The sequence below is a fragment of the Oxyura jamaicensis genome, chromosome 4, assembly GCF_011077185.1.
Source record: "Oxyura jamaicensis isolate SHBP4307 breed ruddy duck chromosome 4, BPBGC_Ojam_1.0, whole genome shotgun sequence".
Classification (NCBI taxonomy): Eukaryota; Metazoa; Chordata; class Aves; order Anseriformes; family Anatidae; genus Oxyura; species Oxyura jamaicensis.
Window position 1 is genome coordinate 69,258,600 of NC_048896.1, and position 18,401 is coordinate 69,277,000.

The 18,401-nt window shown below is 38.9% G+C and overlaps 2 protein-coding genes across 2 annotated transcripts in view; one reads left to right on the forward strand and one right to left on the reverse strand.

Moving 5' to 3' along the window:
• Positions 1-1,394: 1,394 nt before the first annotated feature.
• On the reverse strand, positions 1,395-14,510 carry LOC118166197 (OCIA domain-containing protein 1-like). Its single transcript, XM_035324911.1, has 8 exons — positions 14,445-14,510; positions 13,825-13,909; positions 11,905-11,958; positions 11,380-11,427; positions 7,748-7,877; positions 5,964-6,172; positions 4,469-4,618; positions 1,395-1,833 (listed from the first exon to the last, which is right to left on the reverse strand). Exons 1-8 carry the CDS (start codon positions 14,493-14,495, stop codon positions 1,796-1,798), a joined length of 765 nt encoding a protein of 254 aa, XP_035180802.1. The 5' UTR covers positions 14,496-14,510; the 3' UTR covers positions 1,395-1,795.
• A 486-nt stretch (positions 14,511-14,996) lies between these two features.
• Positions 14,997-18,401, forward strand: part of FRYL (FRY like transcription coactivator) — a 174,695-nt gene continuing 171,290 nt past the window's right edge. Inside the window, exon 1 of the mRNA XM_035324906.1 lies at positions 14,997-15,065. The gene's annotated coding sequence lies outside the window, so the exon portion shown is untranslated. The remainder of the gene's footprint in view (positions 15,066-18,401) is intronic.

The window sequence follows — 18,401 nt, forward strand, 5'->3', positions numbered from 1 at the left end:
CATTCGGCAGAGCAGGCCTTTAAAACATCAATTCCATATTATAGAGGCCATTTGTTTTCTTCACGAAGGACAAATAAAACTAATACAGTTTATTTAAAATGCTCTATTTGTCCACTTGAAATATTAATTTGAGGCAAGAGTCTTTGAGATCCCATTTTTACATCAACAGCTTGGGGAACTTTTTATTTGTCCAAAATTTTCGTTCTTTCAACAGACAAATAATTTCTTCTAATCTACTCTATTTTAATCACCTAAATCTTCTGCCTCCTGTTACTTGGGTAACTCACAACCAGGAAACTTTATTTTTTCATGATAAATTCAGTCAGCTTTGGAATGGTGCACTAAAAAATACACAATAACGTAATTCTAGCAAGCTTCCTGTATTTTCACAGTTCTCATCACGGTGTCATCATGGGCACAGAAAGCATTCTCTCTAAGTTAAATTTCTGATACAACTTCAAGCTCATCCGATTAGCACAATCCTCTCTCTCTCAGCTTATCTGATAGCAATCTTCCTGTTTTGATGATTATAAATAGTACTTGTCTCTTAAAGCATTCCCTCATCTTTGAGTCATTTTCTCCCTCCCATTTCAGCTGATTGTTCTTTACCTACCTAAAATTATCTTCTTGTTCATGCTGCTCTGCTGCTAGTCCACTAAATCAATACAGTCAAGAACTTTATTCTTGGTAGGCTATTTTTCATCTCCAACAAAGATGCCAGCAATGCTTTTTATGCTATTAACTTCATCATGGTTTATGCTCACCTATAGCCTAAGAGTCAAAACAAAAATAGTGCTGTGAGATTAAATAGCACAGCTGAAAATGAGAGTATCTAACGGACAGAAAAAAACAATAGTGTTTTGTTTGAGGCAGAGCAGGTGATGCAAATGTTAGGAAATAATTTTCAGTAGTTTTGCCAGTGTAGCTCAGTTCTTACAGGTAATAACAATGCAATACTCCATCGATCAGGATCTTTTCTTTGTGAAGAGCCTCAAGTGTTTTTTTTGTTTTTGCCATGACATGCACAAATGGAGAAAAAGGACAATGCACAAAAATTAAGCCAAGATATCAAACTTTTAACAGTTTGTCTAGTTTAGCCTTCTGCACTTAAATAGAGCTATTTTAAATATCTTCAGTTTCATTCAATCATTTTATTCTGCATTGACTGTCCTAGGAGACCCAGTGTAGGCAAGTCGGAAGACCAGTCTAAAACCACAACTGTCACCCAGAGAAAGCTTTGAAGAAGAAAAGTCCTATTCAGTATGGTTACTCCTGTATTCGGCCAGTTTCCCCTACCCTTTTTCTCCTAATAATTCAGCATTATTCCAAACATTACTAAGTATGATAACATTTTGAGGTTTCCAGCATACTTTCAGGCAAAACAAAGTGAGAGGTTATTTCTACAGGTAACTTTTAATGCAAATCTTCAAAGTTTCAGAAGATTGTTATTTTTTTCCTTCCCAATACATATAATTCCTTTTATTTACACGCATTTCATCCCTTCTTGTACATTTACATTAGTTATTGCTAGTTAGCTTTTTCATTCTTAAACAGTAGCACTAATGGTTTACAATCATGACACCTCACAATACCCTGGCTTGTCATTTATGCAAAAGAAAAAAGATTCTTCAGCTTAAATGCATTAAAAAAAAATATTCCGGCAAGTCAAGATTTTCTCATTTATTAATAACTGTGCCTGGCGGAACACATCAAAGGCACCAGTATTCGTGACTGATGTCGATGAAGTTCAAGTTGGCTGACAGGAGATAATTTTCTTCAGTTCTTCATTCGGTTCTTACTCATCCCAGGTATCTCCATATTTATTTACTTTAACTAAAGAAAAGAAAGAAACAGTAGTCATGTTATTAAATTTAACTCTCAAGGTTATACACTGCCAAAAACTAGGGTACACTGCAATTTAAAGTAGTAAGTTGGGACAGCATCAGTCACAGTACAATACACATCTAATTTAAACTATTTTTGAATAAATATGTAGAAGAAAGTATGTAATTCATTATTCTTTAATGAATTAATACTCAGCCCAGAGGAGTAGTGTGCTAATTTCTGCCCTACAGAATTTGTAATTACTTTGAAACAAACACAACGTGTGGGTGAAACAAAGACAATTGGAGGAAATGGGCAAGGAATGTTACAATAAATACGTGGCTACATAATGTAGTTATGTGCACAATTGGATGGATTCAGGATAGTTAAAAACACAAACAAAAACCAGTAATCCCTACTAGGAAACTACTCAGCCATTATTATTTGGCAGCTTCCTTTAGTACAGAAGAAGTGAGTCAGAGAAGAAAAAAAGCACAAGGTACTGGTCTTAAAGGATTTATTCAGATCTGTCTTGCATAATTGAAAAATGGTTTGGGTAGGAAGGGACCCTAAAGCCCACTCGGTTCCAACCCCCTGCCATGGGCAGGGACACCTCCCACCAGCCCAGGCTGCCCAAAGCCCCATCCAGCCTGGCCTTGAGCACCTCCAGGGATGCGGCATCCACAGCTTCTCTGGGCAAGAGGAGCAGATTATACTGCAGATGAGGCACAATGAGAAGCTGTCTCATCCTATGATTTGATTGCCACTTTTATTAATCATGGCAGCTTAGCAAGTCATGCTCATTCCCTGAAAAAACGGTCCAGTCCAGTTCACTGTGCAGCTACACAAATTCATACTGTTACAAAGGGAAAAGGCACCAGCAGATGGAAGCTAGGGACTGCTTCCTACGTGGTTAGTTTTCCCTTCTGTCCTTGCTTCAGAGGACAGAAACCACTGTCTCCTATTTGCTAGCCTGGTTCCTACAATAAGGAGATAAGATGATGAACCAAGGGGTAATTGTTTAGGACATACAAACGAGTAATGTGTCCCATATGACACAAGAAGCTAAATCAGACTTTAGCCCATGACATCAGTAGATTTAAACATACCTCCACTTAAACATTCCTGAATTTTTGCACTCCCTTCTTACTCTTTTCTCTAACAAACAGGTACTCTTGAAAGTTTATTTACAAATCTCATGTGCTGCTCAGCGTAGTTCTAGTCTCAGAGCCTGACTACACCCATCAAACAGAACAGAGAAATATAACAGAGAAGGCAATATTGTGGATCAACATTTTATAATAACTCCAATAACTAAAAATAATAAATGTATTCAAATTTCTTAGCTGTAAGATTGGCCATGAAGCATGGCAAGGTTTGCAGAGTGCTGCCTAAGTTTTCTCCTTATGGCTTTCAAGTGATGTTTCTAGTGGCTTTCTATTTGTGGAGAATTATCTTGAAAAAGAAATAGTGTAAATCTATGATTGGGTAAGGCAGCTGATTGCATGTAGAATCTGAAAGGACAGCCCAATAATTTATTAACGTTTTATTTGACAAAGTCATGTGGTAAGAGAAAAAGACCATTATTCTGTTAACAACATTTAAATCATTACCCAATCATAGTTTGTAATTTTTATTTCAAAACCATATAGATTTGTCTAAAGACAAATTATCTGGAAAGAGTGTTACACAAGGATGTAATAGATTTACCTTCCTAAGCAACACTGTTCCAAAGTTTACTATTACTACTTCAGACCTTTTTGCATATATATACATATCTCTATATATATGTGTATATTTATTACAGCTGCGTATGCCTAATAGGAAATATCATCTATTCCTACAAGTCTCGTTGCGTTATGATTGAGATGACTGGACACTGCATACAAAACGAAACAATTACAACTGACATTCCTCCTGCTGACATCATTTTCACAGATGTCACACTAAGTAACACCGTTCTAGAGCAAGTAATCATAAATTGCTACTTGTGTCTCCTTTTCAAAAAAAATGATCAAGTCAGAATTGACTGAATGAAGTCTTATCCTTCATGGAACCACATTCTTCTTTTGCTGTGCAAAGTTTTGTTTCTCACTGTGAAAACAAATCTCAATATTGCTGCCAAATACCGTTTCCTTCCTTTGAGTTTTAATGTAGAATAATGAACCTCTACAAACAATGCCACTATAGAAATGCACTAATACCACATGAAACAATCCATAAATGCCCCCCGCTTCAAAACCATCAACTGTGTGCTCTATTTGGATAGAACAATGCTATCTAAAACATACACCCCCTTGCATAGCTAAAACTCTTCACTAAAGCTCTGAGCTCAGAGAACTCTTTGTTGAAATATGTTGCACAATGTATTTTTTAAAAAAGAAGCTATGAGATTTTCCAAGTCTGTCCCAAAGCAATATGGACAGAGAAGAGGATTTACAGTCTGCTGTTGGAAGATCAATCTTTTTGAAAATAAAATTAATTTAAAATATGTAACAACAGATTACATCACTTATCAGATACTTGCAGATACTGTAACAATATTGCTTAAAGGGTAGGCAGAATTAAGCTTTGGGTTTGTAACTATTTTTTAAAATTACTGCTACTGTTTGGATTTACCATGTATTGTGAATCAGCACATTACCTTCCTTAGCTGGTTTTTCCTGTGGCAACTTGATTGGAGTTTCTGCCTTTGGTGGTACCATTACTTCGTACGTTTCTCGGTGTTTATTCCTTAATTCTTCATATGTGACAGTTTTTTTTTTACGATTTTCTTCTGGAATTGGAGCAGGTTCTGAAAACAAAACAAACACCAAAATACTAGACGATCAACTAAACTTGGCTACAACCTATTCTAGAATGCCAGTTAATTACAGCTCAATCCCAAATGAAAAGGAGCGTGACAGCTGCAATTCAAAATGCAACTGAGAACGAATATAGTCCTTAATTCATCCATTTCCTTTATCCTTTGCATTTTGTCTGTTTTAGAAGATCAGCAGTTAACTTATTTGTGTCATTTTATCTAGTGGAGAGCCTAACAGTCATGTGGTCCCTGATGGATAAAACAGTTCTGGTCACTTTATGTAAAATTATTGCTAGTCATACATTTGATATATTTATAATTTCTGAAAAGAAACCTTAGTGAATCTCAAATGTCTGCATTCAGGCTTTACATTCTGCTATCAAAGCATTAGAACTACATCCATCATGTGTCACTTAATACACATTTTATCTACATTTATAATGCAGAATCTTGGTTCTGTACTTAAGGCTTTACAAACTGTCAATATTTGTAATGAAGTGTTCTTACAATTCCCCTGACACATCTACATCCAGAACTTTTATATAACTAAAAGTGAGTTGCACGAAAGGGCTTTTTTGTGAGTGAAATAAAACATTTTCCATCAAGGAATTAGAACCACAAACCAATTCAAAATATGTAACTCTGCAATGGACAGTAGCTTCCTCCTTTGTGTACCACAGAGATTCAGAAGAGTGTTTCCCCTGCCCCCTCCAGTAGCTGAGGACAGAGTTCATATTGGAAGGAGGGCAACAGCTGCACAAACCGGTACTTAAAAACCCTTTTACTTTTCCATAGAAAACTCAGCTGTTGCATGAGAGAACACAATAAGCATTCAGTTCTCAGAAGATTTAAATGTTTGTCGCATTATAAAAAAACTTTAATGTCACTGAATTGTAGTAGTATACAGTTAAAGCACCACCACTGGTGAAAATGAAATAACCTAAACCATGGTCTCTACCATTTGTCTGCTAGCCTTTCTTATCAGGTGCAGTGAAATGGTTGGCATATTCACTTTAATTTAAATCAAAAAGAACTTCAAGCCAGGGTGAGTAATCTGCAAGCTGAGTTTCATTAACAGATTAAACCTTGTAAATTAGTTTACTTGCAAATAGAACTACAAAAAAAAACTACCTGCATTTAGATTAACGTTAGAAAATAACACATGTATTTACCTTCTGTCCCTGAAACAATTTTGGGCACTTCAAGGTTTTTCATTCAAAAACACTCTATTATCCCACGTTTGCATGGGATGAAATCAAGTTTAATGAGAGAACTATCTAAGAGACAGCAAAGAGTTACTGAACTACCAATTGCTAAATACTAAGACATATCACACCTTGCACAGCATAATCAGTGATTCCTGTAGGCGAAGATTCATTCAGGGAAGCACTGAATGGAACAGGTTCGTAGCTAGAGAGGCCTCTGTCTGTTGAACTATAATCATCTGAATATGTAGAAGAAAGTGGGAATCCAGCTCGTGAAGAAGGAGGTTCAGTAAAAGACTGAGAAGGCGTATCTGAAAATTCAGATTTCCGGCTGGAACGGCTGAAAAATAATAAATATTAAACACAGAACTGGTAACAAGATAAAATGAAACTGTAAGAGTAACCTTGTGTGCAACTGCAGAACATACTCTGGTAAGTGGTTTAATTTAGTTTCCAACAACATGAATTACTGTCTTAAAGAAAATATTTCTTTAACATTGCAAAGATCTATATAGCCCCTTTCTCAACACGCTTTCCTTCCTCCCAGAAAACTAAATCATACTTGAAAATCTCTAAAACAGAAGACAAAGGAGAAAGTGTTTTGCACTTTAAAACATAAAAATGACAATCCCTAGGGACTCTTCAGAGAGCAAAAACGCGTCAGACACAAATAGTACAGGGTGTGTCCTTGTAACTAATGGTAGCATGTGAACTACAGTTAGTTCTAAAGATCTTTTAGGAAGAATTTGCAACTTAAAACCCTGCATTATTACAAGCTGCTACAATTGGCCAATAATGCACAACAGAAGAAAAGGAGAATGAAAAACTGTCGTGGGGAAACAAAACTGTAACAGTTTACTGAGTTGTTCATTTATTTTTTCAACAGCATTAATGAGTTTTCTCAGAGAAAAAAAAATAAGACCACACAAAAAATACTGTGGAAACTGATGCTTGATACTCTCGAGTATTCACTACCAACTCAGACTGGCCCTACAAACCACTACATAGTGATTTGTCTGTCTCTATCAAAAATGCTATCTCTTGGTGTCACTAGAGTATGTATTCACCTTGTACTTTAAATTTCTGTTCAGCTGTACTTTTAATTTCACATGAGGAACATCTGCATTTAGTTTGTCTACAAAAACCTTGCAGACAGAACTGTCAAATCTAAACTGAAAAAGTAGAAAAAATTTTATAAAGTCCTACATGAACATCTAACAAATCTTAGCACGCAGTAGTAGCAGGACTCTCTATCACTACCCAAAGACTGCTTCTCCCAGTTTTGAATCAAGGGTTTAAGTGAGATATTCCAAAAGTGATTTGTAATTAAACACCACTTGAAGTAGAAAACATTCTGGAACAAAACAGGAAACAGTTTTAAGAACCTGATGAGTTTCTCATATGTACGGCATAATGCTGTTACAGATGTAAAGGATTTAAACAAACAGCATTAAGTCTGACCACCATGCTTCTTCCTGCACTGATATTGTTTACTGAGCTCTTTCCTTTAATAAACACTGAAATCATTTCCACCCTCTTCCTACTTCAATCAAAGTAAACTATGGGAAAAGCTTCCAGAAAGTAACACTATTTTATTTCAGTTAACTTAGTTTACTTCTCAACTGAGAAGGGCAACTTCTGATGTCACACTACTGTAAGTAAATTCCACAGGAAAACAACAAGTCTCACTTATCAAAATATATTCCTTCTAAATTAAAATGCCTTTTTTCCTACTCCTCAAAGCAATCAGTTGTATGTAACAAATTCAAAATGTGTGTTTCACAGCTGGCCAATTCATACAGATGATGCAGCTTCCTGAAAGTGGCAGAAAGAGGCAGAAAAGAGAGGAGGGAAGGTGCAGATCTAAAGGTGTAGATTATCTGAAGGTTTAAATTTAAAAGAATTAAATTCTTACGAATGCGAACTATGTCTCTGAGCTTGTCGTAGAACATCTCCTATTGGGGAGTCCTTCAGTTTCTTAAATTTCTCACTACAGATTGGCAAGTAGGATATCTTTCCAGCCAGGTATCCACATGTTCCAGCAACTTTATTAAAAGAAAAAAAAGATGGTTTTATATGCTGCATCATAACATTCAACATAGTTTTAAGGTAATCATTTCCAATAAATTACACAGCACCTTGAATTAAAGAAAAAAAGTTTAGATCTGAAATTTAAAAAATGCAGTAGTCATCTCTTTGCTACTTTTGGGGACAAAGGGTATTAAAGGAAATGCAAGAGCTGAACAGAGACATACTTAGAGAGACTTAGACATGACATGAGTATCAAATAATTTCAGCTAATAATTAAGGAGTGATAGGTACCAAAGAAGAGAATTCCAATCAGCTTTTCCCAATATCCAGAAATAGCAACTATCAAAGGTGACAAAATGGTAAGGAATAAACAAAGGTAGAAAATTCTGAGAATTCAATCCATCAGAACAGACAGATCTTGAAAAGGCTTTCACCAGTATGAAGAGAAGTCTACAAAATTTCAGTACTAGGCTCGGTATCTTCTGAAGAGGTTGCCTGAGGACAAACAACTGAATTATGTGAACCCTTGCAATCTGTAGGCAAACGCTTTCTGTGTGGTGCATAAGACATTTTGATCTGCTAGGCAGGACATAACACTAAATGATCACAGTAGGTTTTTTGACCCAACAAGATTTCAAACTAGATATTTAGCAAAATAAAGTTAAGCAGCATGGGTGATTCTCTTTGGAATTTATACAAAAAGCCAAAGTTCCCTTTTCTTGAAGCCTTCTAGTCAGGACACACGGAAATAGCAGCTGGGAAAATGTTTTACCCACAGTAATTATTGGCTAAAATATTTGTTTTCTATTATTACATAACTGACAGCCAGATAATCTACATTTTCCAAATTAATACAGTAAATCAGGTATTGTTGTTCTCTGCTTCTTCTGTGTTCACTGTAGCAAGACTTTAGAGTTAGTTAATCAGAGAGATAAAGGAGGCCAGGTCCCACTATAGGCTAATACCAAACAGAATCATGGAATATCCTAAGTGGGAAGGGACCCTTATGGGTCAGATCAGAGTCCAACTCCTGGCTCCACACAGAACCACCCAAAAATCAGACCCTGTGTCTGAGAGTGTTGTCCAAACGCTTCTTGAACTCCATCAGGCTCCATGCTGTGACCACTGCCCTGGGGAACCTGTCCCAGTGCCCGACCACCCTCTGCGTGCAGAACCTTTCCCTAATACCCAGCCTGACCCTCCCCTGTCCCAGCTCCATGCCATTCCCTCGGGTCCTGTCGCTGTCCCCAGAGAGCAGAGCTCAGCGCCTGCCCCTCAGCTCCCCTCGTGAGGGAGCTGCAGGCCGCCATGAGGCCTCCCCTCAGCCTGCTCTGCTCTGGGCTGGACAAACCAAGGAACATCAGCTGCTCCTCACACGTCTTGATGTCTTCAGTCCCCACCTGACTCAACTAAGTTACCTAGATATAAAAACCATTACTGCAGTCAAACACTTCAGAGTCTACGAACCAGAAGAGACATGCATCATTAGCAGACTACGATCAACAGACACTGCTTTGATATGCTCAGATCAGTGACACCAGAAATGCAGGAATGTTCTTAAACTGCTTTATCATTGTTTATCATCAGCTAACTATGAACTAGCAATGTCTGGAATTTGATGTGCTCTTCTTTTAGAACTCATCAAGGAAAAAAAAAAAAAACAACAACACAACTGCTTCCTTTGACCAGATGTCACTGCAGGAAGAATGTACAGTTAAATTGTGAGACATGATTTGGACCTGTAAACTATGTCTCTGGCAATACTTAGCAGGAAGATCCTGTAGACAGTAGCTGCCTCTGACCTAAACAATATGAGAATGAAATGAAAACTGCTTAACTCAGGCCTTTCAAACTGCAACTATGCCTCCTCCCTTCCCCCCAAATCCCCCTAAGATGTATTTAAGAAATACATAAATCACGTATAGTTACCTACTGAAAAACAATCAAAACATGCTTTACATGGGAAGTTCTTTAAGTATAAAATAAAGGCCTATATGCCCACCAGTGTACACTGCAAAGAAGCCAGAAGTATTTTGGCTAATAACCTTAACTTTGAGAAGAGTTGGTCCAGTCCAGCTGCTCCTTATTTTCTCCTGTGATTTCAAAATTTAGTTTTTCTAAACAGGAGGAACATGGCCCTTACAAATGTGTAGGTATCAGGGAAATAGCAATTCTACGATTTATTAGAAAGGTTTGTTATAATACTGTTCGGTGTTCTGAAAAGCAAGCAGAACTTATAAACAAATGGCAGCCCTAGTCTCTCTCATTCATTTATCTGCTTAAACAACATTTCCTTCACTACAAATCATGGGTTTTACCCTCTTCCCACTGAAGTAAACTGTAATAGTAACTGGCTGTAACTGACTGCATCTGGGCAGATTGGCAAGATGGCAACTTCCTGTTTTACTGTCATGTATTAAATTGAAAAGGTTAATTTATTGATTTATTTTTGATTATACTTAATCCAAAATCATTCACAAGAAATTGCTGTTTTCCTATAATTGTACACACATAACGTCCAGGAAAAAAAAGCACTAAAATAGCCTGAATGGGACAAGCGAGACACATGAATAATGACCTTCAAATTAGGAAGGGAGGGGTGGCTGTACTCTGGCAAAGTCCTTCAGGCAGACTTCACCGCAGCAGCATACTGTTCCAATATTTTACAAGATGTTATTTAGACTCACAAGGTTTTAAACAATGTCAAAAAAATTGCTTGCCAGAACAAGAAAAAATATTAAACAGATACTATGAACAATAGATACAATCATCGTCAAAAATTAATTTCTGATAGAAGCATCACAAATTGCTAATATCTGTAGTTCAGGCACTAAAAGAAAATGTCATTGTTTCTTCCCTCCTGTCAAGTTTATACAGCCAAGGAAAATAGAAACTAAGTCAAAAGAAGAATTTTTTATTTACTTCTTTTCAACAACTTAACCAAGAGATGCTTTAATAGCAACAGGTTAGATTCCTACAGACACTTTTGCTGAAGCATGAATTTATTTCTGATGATGCTGTTTCATCTTTAAATTCTACCATAGAAAAATATTCATCCGCAATAGACCATAACAAAAGGGAAAAAAATTAGGCTTGTACAAAGTCTGTTAGCAATATTTTCTTCTTAAATTACACTTGTCAAGAATATTTTGAGTCTTAGAATTCTGTAGAAAGTCTACAAACAAAGCTTACCCAAATTCAGTTGCACAAATTCAAAGATGAATAAATTAATTGCTCTACCTCTTGATATTGAATACGTTATTCTAGTATCAGATGTTGTAGTTAAACATTTTGAAAAAGTTGCTGACTGATAGAAGGAACCGCAGAAAGGTGAAATTTATTCACTGGATAAATCTGATGACAGAGCTACATCCTCAGGCACAGTTTTACCAATATAAGCATAAAGTGAAGTCACAGTGAATCAGCCAGCTAGTCTCATGGGGATTACATCTGAGCAACAGACGCCAGGACCCAAGTCATAAATGCAAGCTGAATTTATGTATAGTTTTTACTTACATGCAACTTTAGTAAAAGAGCCAAATCTTGAGGTCTCTCTTAGAATACCTGAAAATGAGGAATCAAAGTAATTATTAATAAGTTATCAAGAATTAAGTTGAAGAAACATTAACTGTTCTATGAATCCAAAGTAACAGTTCTCTTGCATACTATCAGGGGTAGCAAGTTACCCTTTAAAATTTAAATTAAAGAAAATGCAAGAAAACCTAACATTGGAATTTCCCATAACATTATAAATATCTAACAATTCTCTCTTTAATATATCATACAGTATCACTACACACTGTAGCATACATTGTTTCATAATCACTGAGATACTGCATATGCAAAGCAATAAGTAAGAATGTGATTGTAATTAAAAATTTTGTTCTTTTAGTTTCAGGAACTGCAAGTCATATAGCTTAAGAGTCGGAACCTCTCTTAATTACCAGCAGATTAGGTGTTAAAGTATAGTAACTTTAGTAAAAACAGAAATTAGTTTGGCTGAGCAAATTCAAATTAAACCAAGTATTTTTAACACTTTACCTTTTCTGATTAAGAAAGTAGTAGCAAGCATGCTCGCTGCAGCCAAAGGAAAAGCTGTGGAGAAGAAAAGTTGCTTAAAATATAATTTTCAACATTTTAAATAATATTTAACAAAATACACAATAAAACAAGAGTTGTTAGGTCTTGCTAGGTTCATTTGTATGAGAATCTAAGCATATACAATTAACAAATTATATAAACTATGAAACATTCTCAATTCTAGCTTTGAGACCTCCTATAAATAATGAAGTACTGGTTAATGTATCATCCTGTCCTCATCGGACTTCATGCTTCCTAAAATACAAAACCCAGTGGCAGATGGGATCAAGGTACAAGATTCCAGGTGTTGACATCTACCTACAACTGCTATCTGCTATCTTGACATGCATGTCAAGAGCATGTCATTAAGGGTGGGAATGTAATGTATTCCAGTCAAAATGGTTTTCTGGGGGAAAAAGTCACATCAAGTGTGTGATTTTGTTGATGAGATTAAAAGTGCAAAAGATAAAATGGTAGACTGTGATTTTTTTTTTCTTTATTAGAATTTATATGATATGATAACACAATTATACGTTTTACTGGTATTACTGAAGTTTATTAAACTGAAATAAGAGATGACTAGCAAGCTGAAGTTATCAATGGAAACTATTGCAACACAGAGGGTTTGTAAGAATTGGTAGAAATTGACTTCAGTTTGAAGTCAAGAACTCAGGGCAAAACACCCAAAGAAGGACAAACAACTCCCTCTCCTTGTGTCCTCCATGAGAAAGGTTATCAATAAGCTACAACAACCATCTTACTGCTAACGAACCTGACTCTCTTCGCTTCCAAGAGCGCCTGGGTTTTACCAAACAAGCAGAAGGCTTCTAACCATATGAACACAAGTGGAAGAGGAGAATGCCAAAGTAATAGAGAATGTCTCCGTTGAAGTAGAACCTTGAACTGTTAATTCAAAATCACAGTGGCTTAGAAGTTGCCACTGAAACTACTCGCTGCCAGGAGAAGACAGAGTGGCAATGGGCTAAGTTTAGCAAACCAGCTGCTGAATTCTTCTTCTGTCCCAGTCTTTACTAAACCACCTACCAGCATAAGGAGTAATCTGCTAGAGCCTGATACAATAGTGGAGAGCAATCACTTCAAAAGGCTTGTTCAAAGCTCTTAATCAGGTGTATATAATACAGGTACGTCTTGAACCTTTGGACTACAAACGCAAAGTTAAAAAGTAATGTAAATCAATTCTCAGGTGGTCAACATTTTATGAAAAACAGAGAATTTAACTGTGGTATTTTGATTAAATTTTGACAGTATTCTGTGAAAATAATGCAAGTTTATTATTCTTGTACACTTAGCTGTAGTACAAAAATTACTGACTGCAGAATCACGTTTGTGAATCTTAGCTTTTATTTACCAAAAAAAGCCTAGATGTCTGTTGTTCACAGACAGAAATTTTCTCAAAAAGTTAACTAAGTGATTAATACAATGCTCTTTTCACAAGCCTCCAGAAAGACAGAAAGCAATAACTCTAAAGTATTTTAGTTTTGCATTCTATAGATAACAAAAATTATATAACAAAATATATCCTGATACGTAAATAAACGTGGGACTAGGTTAATTATAATTATTTCCCAATTTCTAATAAACATATTAATTTAAAACGTGAAGGGATCTCGTTATAAAAAGCATAAGCCTTATAAAACATGTTGTACCTTTTACACAACTCCTGTCCTGCAAACTTGTAATAAATAAATGTGAATCCTACATAGATCAGCACTCACTGGGATGCAGTTTTAGGCCATGGGCAGCTTCTTAATAAACTGCCACGAAATACTGACTTGGGCCCTCCTTCCTTAAGGCCTCAGATGACAACGCACACTCTGAGCAGGAGGAAGGCAAAACAAGACGCCAGCAAATGGAGCTTACCTCTATACCGGGCGCTCTCATCAGCGCACTCCTTGAGGAGCCTTCGTTCCTCCTCTGTTGGCACATAAGGCTTAGGTGCCACATTCTTTTATTGGGGAGATCGATTAATAAAAAGAACGAGAAAAAGGAAGGTTTAGAATTTGTCAGTTAAAAGCTTACTATAACTTTCAGGCCTCATAGTGCCTGTATTTGACGTAGTTATACTTAAGGAACCAACATCTTTTTGTTTACACGAAATATATCATTAAAAAAATAATTATGGAACAAATGAGAGGAGAGAGAGGGAGCTATTTAGTGTGTGCTCGAACTCAGCCGCCTCCTTTTCCCCAGGAAGGCCCCCGAGGCCAGCCGGTCTGTGTGGCCGTGACGCCCCCAACGCTCCGCGGGGCCCTGCCCGAGACTCCCGCCCCGTCCTGCGGCGGCAGCGGGGACACGGCCGGGCCGGGGCCGGCCTCAAGGGCACGGCGGGCAGGGAGGGCACTGGATAGCACCGGGCCGCGGCTCCCCGTCCGTCCGTGCGTGCGTGCGGGGGGCCCGGGGCTGCCGCCTCCCCCCCGCGACACGACCCCAGCCCCGCCGGGCCCCCGCCCGCCTGCCGGGGGGCTCGCGGCCGCCCGTACCTCGTGGGGCTCGCCCACCTCCCCGCCGCCGGGGCCCTGCCCGGCCTCCATGGCGGGGCGGCGGCAGCGGGAAGCGGAAGCTCGGGGCCGCCCCTCCGCTGGGCCCCGACCTCGACGGAGGCGGGGACGGGGACGAGGCGGGGACGGAGCCCGTCGTGGGCCGGCCCCGCTGGGCGGCGGGCCCCGGGCGGGTCCCCCAGGGAGCGGTTCGTTCCTCCGCCTTACCGCCTGCCCGCGGCATGCCGCCCGCTTGTAGGTTAGGGAGCAGGCACGGCTGCAGCGCTGGGGGATCCCTGACAGGTAACTCGCGTGGGGATGTGATTTTTTTTTTTTTTTTTTACCCGTTTTAAAACCTTTAATGTATATCTCATTATTGACGGGCGTCTCACCTGCCTGTAGGGAGGCCCTGACACCTTACTGGCTTTGATAAATTTAAATTAGAGTTTATTTAAATTAGAACCAAGCGAGAGCCTGGCAGGCAGCTGCTGTCTGAACCTGTAAGTGGTCGGGATTTGGTGCTCAGCATCGTGTTGAGGTGCGTCTTGGAAAGAATCTGGTATTTTCAGAAGGAATCTGTGTGCTCGCCTCTAGCTAATGCTGTTGAAATAGCAGCTTTAGTGGGTGAGTGCTGTTTATCAGAAATAAGGAAAAGCTGGGGAAAAATTATGTTTCTGGGAGCGTGGTGCATGCTGTAAAGTTTTCTTGTAAACTCACAGTACTGCTGCTTGATTTCGCCGTGTCCTGCTCTGCCTCTGCTTGCCTGGAATGCACCGCTCCCTGCCAGCCACCCCTGGAGCAAGCCGGTGTCTCTCAGCCCTGGGATTCAAGAGAAAAGGCTTAAATTGCTGCTGGCTGATGGCGGTACAAAAAAAGCCCGTGCCTGGAGATAGGAAATGCAAGGCTTAGAGGCTGAAGGTGTCAGAAATTAGTAGGGAACGCACATGCAAAATATCTGAAATTAGTAGAGAAAGCGACTGTGAAAGGAGTGCTGTGAGCAGGTGAGGGACCTGGGATAAACGGAGTTAGGAGTGTGTGAAGTAATAGGTTTGGCTGCTTATGGTGGCTGGGTGCACCAGCGAGAAAGCTATAGAGGAGATGGGCTTATGAGTGCTGGATTCTTGAAATAAGCTGGGGGGATACAACCAAAGAACTGTGTATTTAAGGTTTCTTAATTCATAGTTTTTATCATACAATAAATAAACTTCCAATCTGCATGAGATTGTTCTGCCTCTTAACACAGATTTCTGCCAGCCTTCATCTCTGCCTATCATCTGAGCCCACCCTAACACGCCAATAACTGAGCATCAGTTAGGCACATTATTAATCCCAATGCAAAATATTGGGCCTCATCAATTCACAGTAGTTTTACTTATGGTCTCCAGCATAATTCTAAAGGTGATTTATTTCATTTGTCTTCCCATTTGTCTTTCAGTACATTCTAGGCAAAGAGTACAATGGGTTTTTTAAGCTTGCATTTTTATAGGGGAGGACGTGTTTATGGACTGCACCTTCTCTAAACATGGAGCTTCAATGGGAGGAAATAGATATTGGTCTCCTTTGTTAAAGAAAATAATGACTTGGTTGTTTTGTCTATTATAAAATTAAGTTATCCATTTAGTTTTGCCACTGCACTATCCTCAAATCTCTTAGACTTCCAATGGGAAAAAAAGAATGTAATGCACCAAACTGGTGAGTTTTACCTTCCTTTCAAAAATCTTCCCTAGTACAGTCTGCCTGTGAGATGCTTACTGGTACTTCAAGGTTTCATCTGGTTACATGTCCATTTTTTGGCTTCGAACTACAGGTGTAGGGCCATGTTCAGCATTGATAAAGTTCTGAAGTTCACCCATAGAAAGAAATCGCTACAAAGACCCCCTTTTTGTCACCCGGATTACTTCTACCATTTCCCTAACATTCATGTCATCTTTCTGGCAGCTAATTAAGAAGTCAGTTTAAAATCAGTCATAGTACTGCCAAGTCCTGATGCATTACATAAAATCTTGTACATGGGCAAGGCTTAAGGCTAGCTGTAATTCTAATTTCTTGAATACTGTTTTCCCACCTTTTGCTTTGACAGCAATTCCAGGTGCTATTATCCAAAACGTTATTTTGTTTAAAAATCTATGTGCTATAGTAGACCTTCAGAGATGACAAGGTAATGCTATTTTTCAGGGAGTTTGGAACGGTTTGTTTTAATGACATGCAAAATGACAGCCTAATGTTTTAACAACTGTTTTGCTGTTGAGTGTGTGTCTTTAAACATGCACAATCTACAGAACTGATAGATTATTTGTAAAGAGAAGTAGCGCAGATGTGTATTTTTGTGTTACTTCAGGAGGGCATTCATTTTAGATACATTACAAGGCACCCATGACTCTATTTTTTTTAATCTTTTGTAACTTAGTATCATCCAAGAGTGAATATAGTGTAATACATAACTTGACAGATAGCCTTCAGAAATTTGAAACAATTTCTTTTGAAGGAGCTGTCTCAAGGAGGAAAAGGAAAATTTTAGAAAAATAAGATTATTTTAAAACGAACCGATACTTATCTGACAAGAAGTTAGTAGGTGTGAAAATCAAATGGATTTCTAATCACAGCGCTTTGTAAAACAAAGTCACAGAGCTCAGGCTCGAGCATTCATAAGAAGTTTTGTAGGGACTGTCAAGTGCTTTAAAATCTTATCTGTCTGGTAAATTCTTCTCCATCCCCTTGTTTAGCAGCTAGTGACAGGCTTTATACAGATTCATTGCAAAACAAAAAGTTGGCTTAACCAATAACTTCACTTTTGAGATGTTACACAAGACATAGGACACTGAAACCCCGTGGATGTGTGAAAGAGCTGGAGTAAACGCGGATCTGGTAAGGCAAGTTGCCAGAACAAGTACTGGAACTTCATGTGCTCGAGTACATAGCTGGAATGGTGATTTTTTTTTTCTTTTTTTTTTTTTTTTCTGTTCGTTGCTCTTGCTCAGGTCAGGACAAAAGAATAAAACACAACAGCTGAGAGCTTCTGATTCTTCAGTTGTTGCCAAGAGTTAACAGGACTGTATTTGGAAAATTCACTCTCTCCCTAAGGAGGAAACAACAGCGCTTTGTACCAAAAAAGAGCATTGTTGTAAGCACTACAACTGGTGGCGAACAAAGAACCAGTTATTCGCCCAGAGCATTGCCCAGAGCATTACAGCACATCAGCAAGAACCGGAGTGGGTGTCTTTGCAGAGCTGACACTCAAAGCCTCAATTAGCAAGGACTTTTACCCACATTGATAATAATTACTATTACTAATAACTGGCACTATAACGTATTTGTAAATCGCTTTGCATGTTAACTAACCCTTAGGGGTAGTTTGTAAAGCAGGCAGGTAACAAGGTGGGAAAATCTCGATTCTGACAGTTTATACGGGTGTGCTTGAGGTCGAACACCGAAGGTCTGGTTTTACTGGCCTTGGGGTTCAGCTAGTCTCATTTCAGTCACATTTACGTGCGTGCATTTACAGGGGAGACCAAGCCGGGCTTCAAAAGCAGAAGTAACTCGCGATAATGCTTTGCTTCAGCCAATCGTCTAAAATTACGCATAACAGCAGCAATTAATCCTGTTTTTCTCGTTAGGTGTCGCGTTGCCCAACGATTAGGCTGCAGCACAGCTGCTCAAACAGGGAGAAACGGTGCACGACGTTCCTAAGCCTATCGCAAGGAGTTAAGCTGAGGTATTCCCTCAGCTACGAGTGTATTATTGCTTGTTCTTCTTCCTTAGCCGGGCCGGCTTTATTAGTGGGGGCTTTATTTATGGGTTCTTTATTCGTGGGGGTTTATTCGTGGCTTCTTTATTGGTGAGTTTCAGAGAGCAGGGGCCGCCCCGCTCCCGGCGGCAGCCATCTTCGGGCTCCCCTCGCCTCACGGGGCCCGCCCGCCCCGGGCGCTGCCGGTGACGTCACGCAAGCCTGCCTGCCGCCCC

What these genes read in the sequence shown, in the direction of transcription:
- LOC118166197 (XM_035324911.1), bottom strand. Translation starts at nt 14,495, where the DNA reads ATGGAGGCCGGGCAGGGCCCCGGCGGCGGGGAGGTGGGCGAGCCCCAC. An exon ending in TGAGAGCGCCCGGTATAGAG is followed by an intron (nt 11,959 to 13,824) that starts GTAAGCTCCATT and finishes TCTTCTCCACAG; the next exon opens with CTTTTCCTTTGGCTGCAGCG. An exon ending in CACTGATTATGCTGTGCAAG is followed by an intron (nt 4,619 to 5,963) that starts GTGTGATATGTC and finishes TTTTGTTTTCAG; the next exon opens with AACCTGCTCCAATTCCAGAA.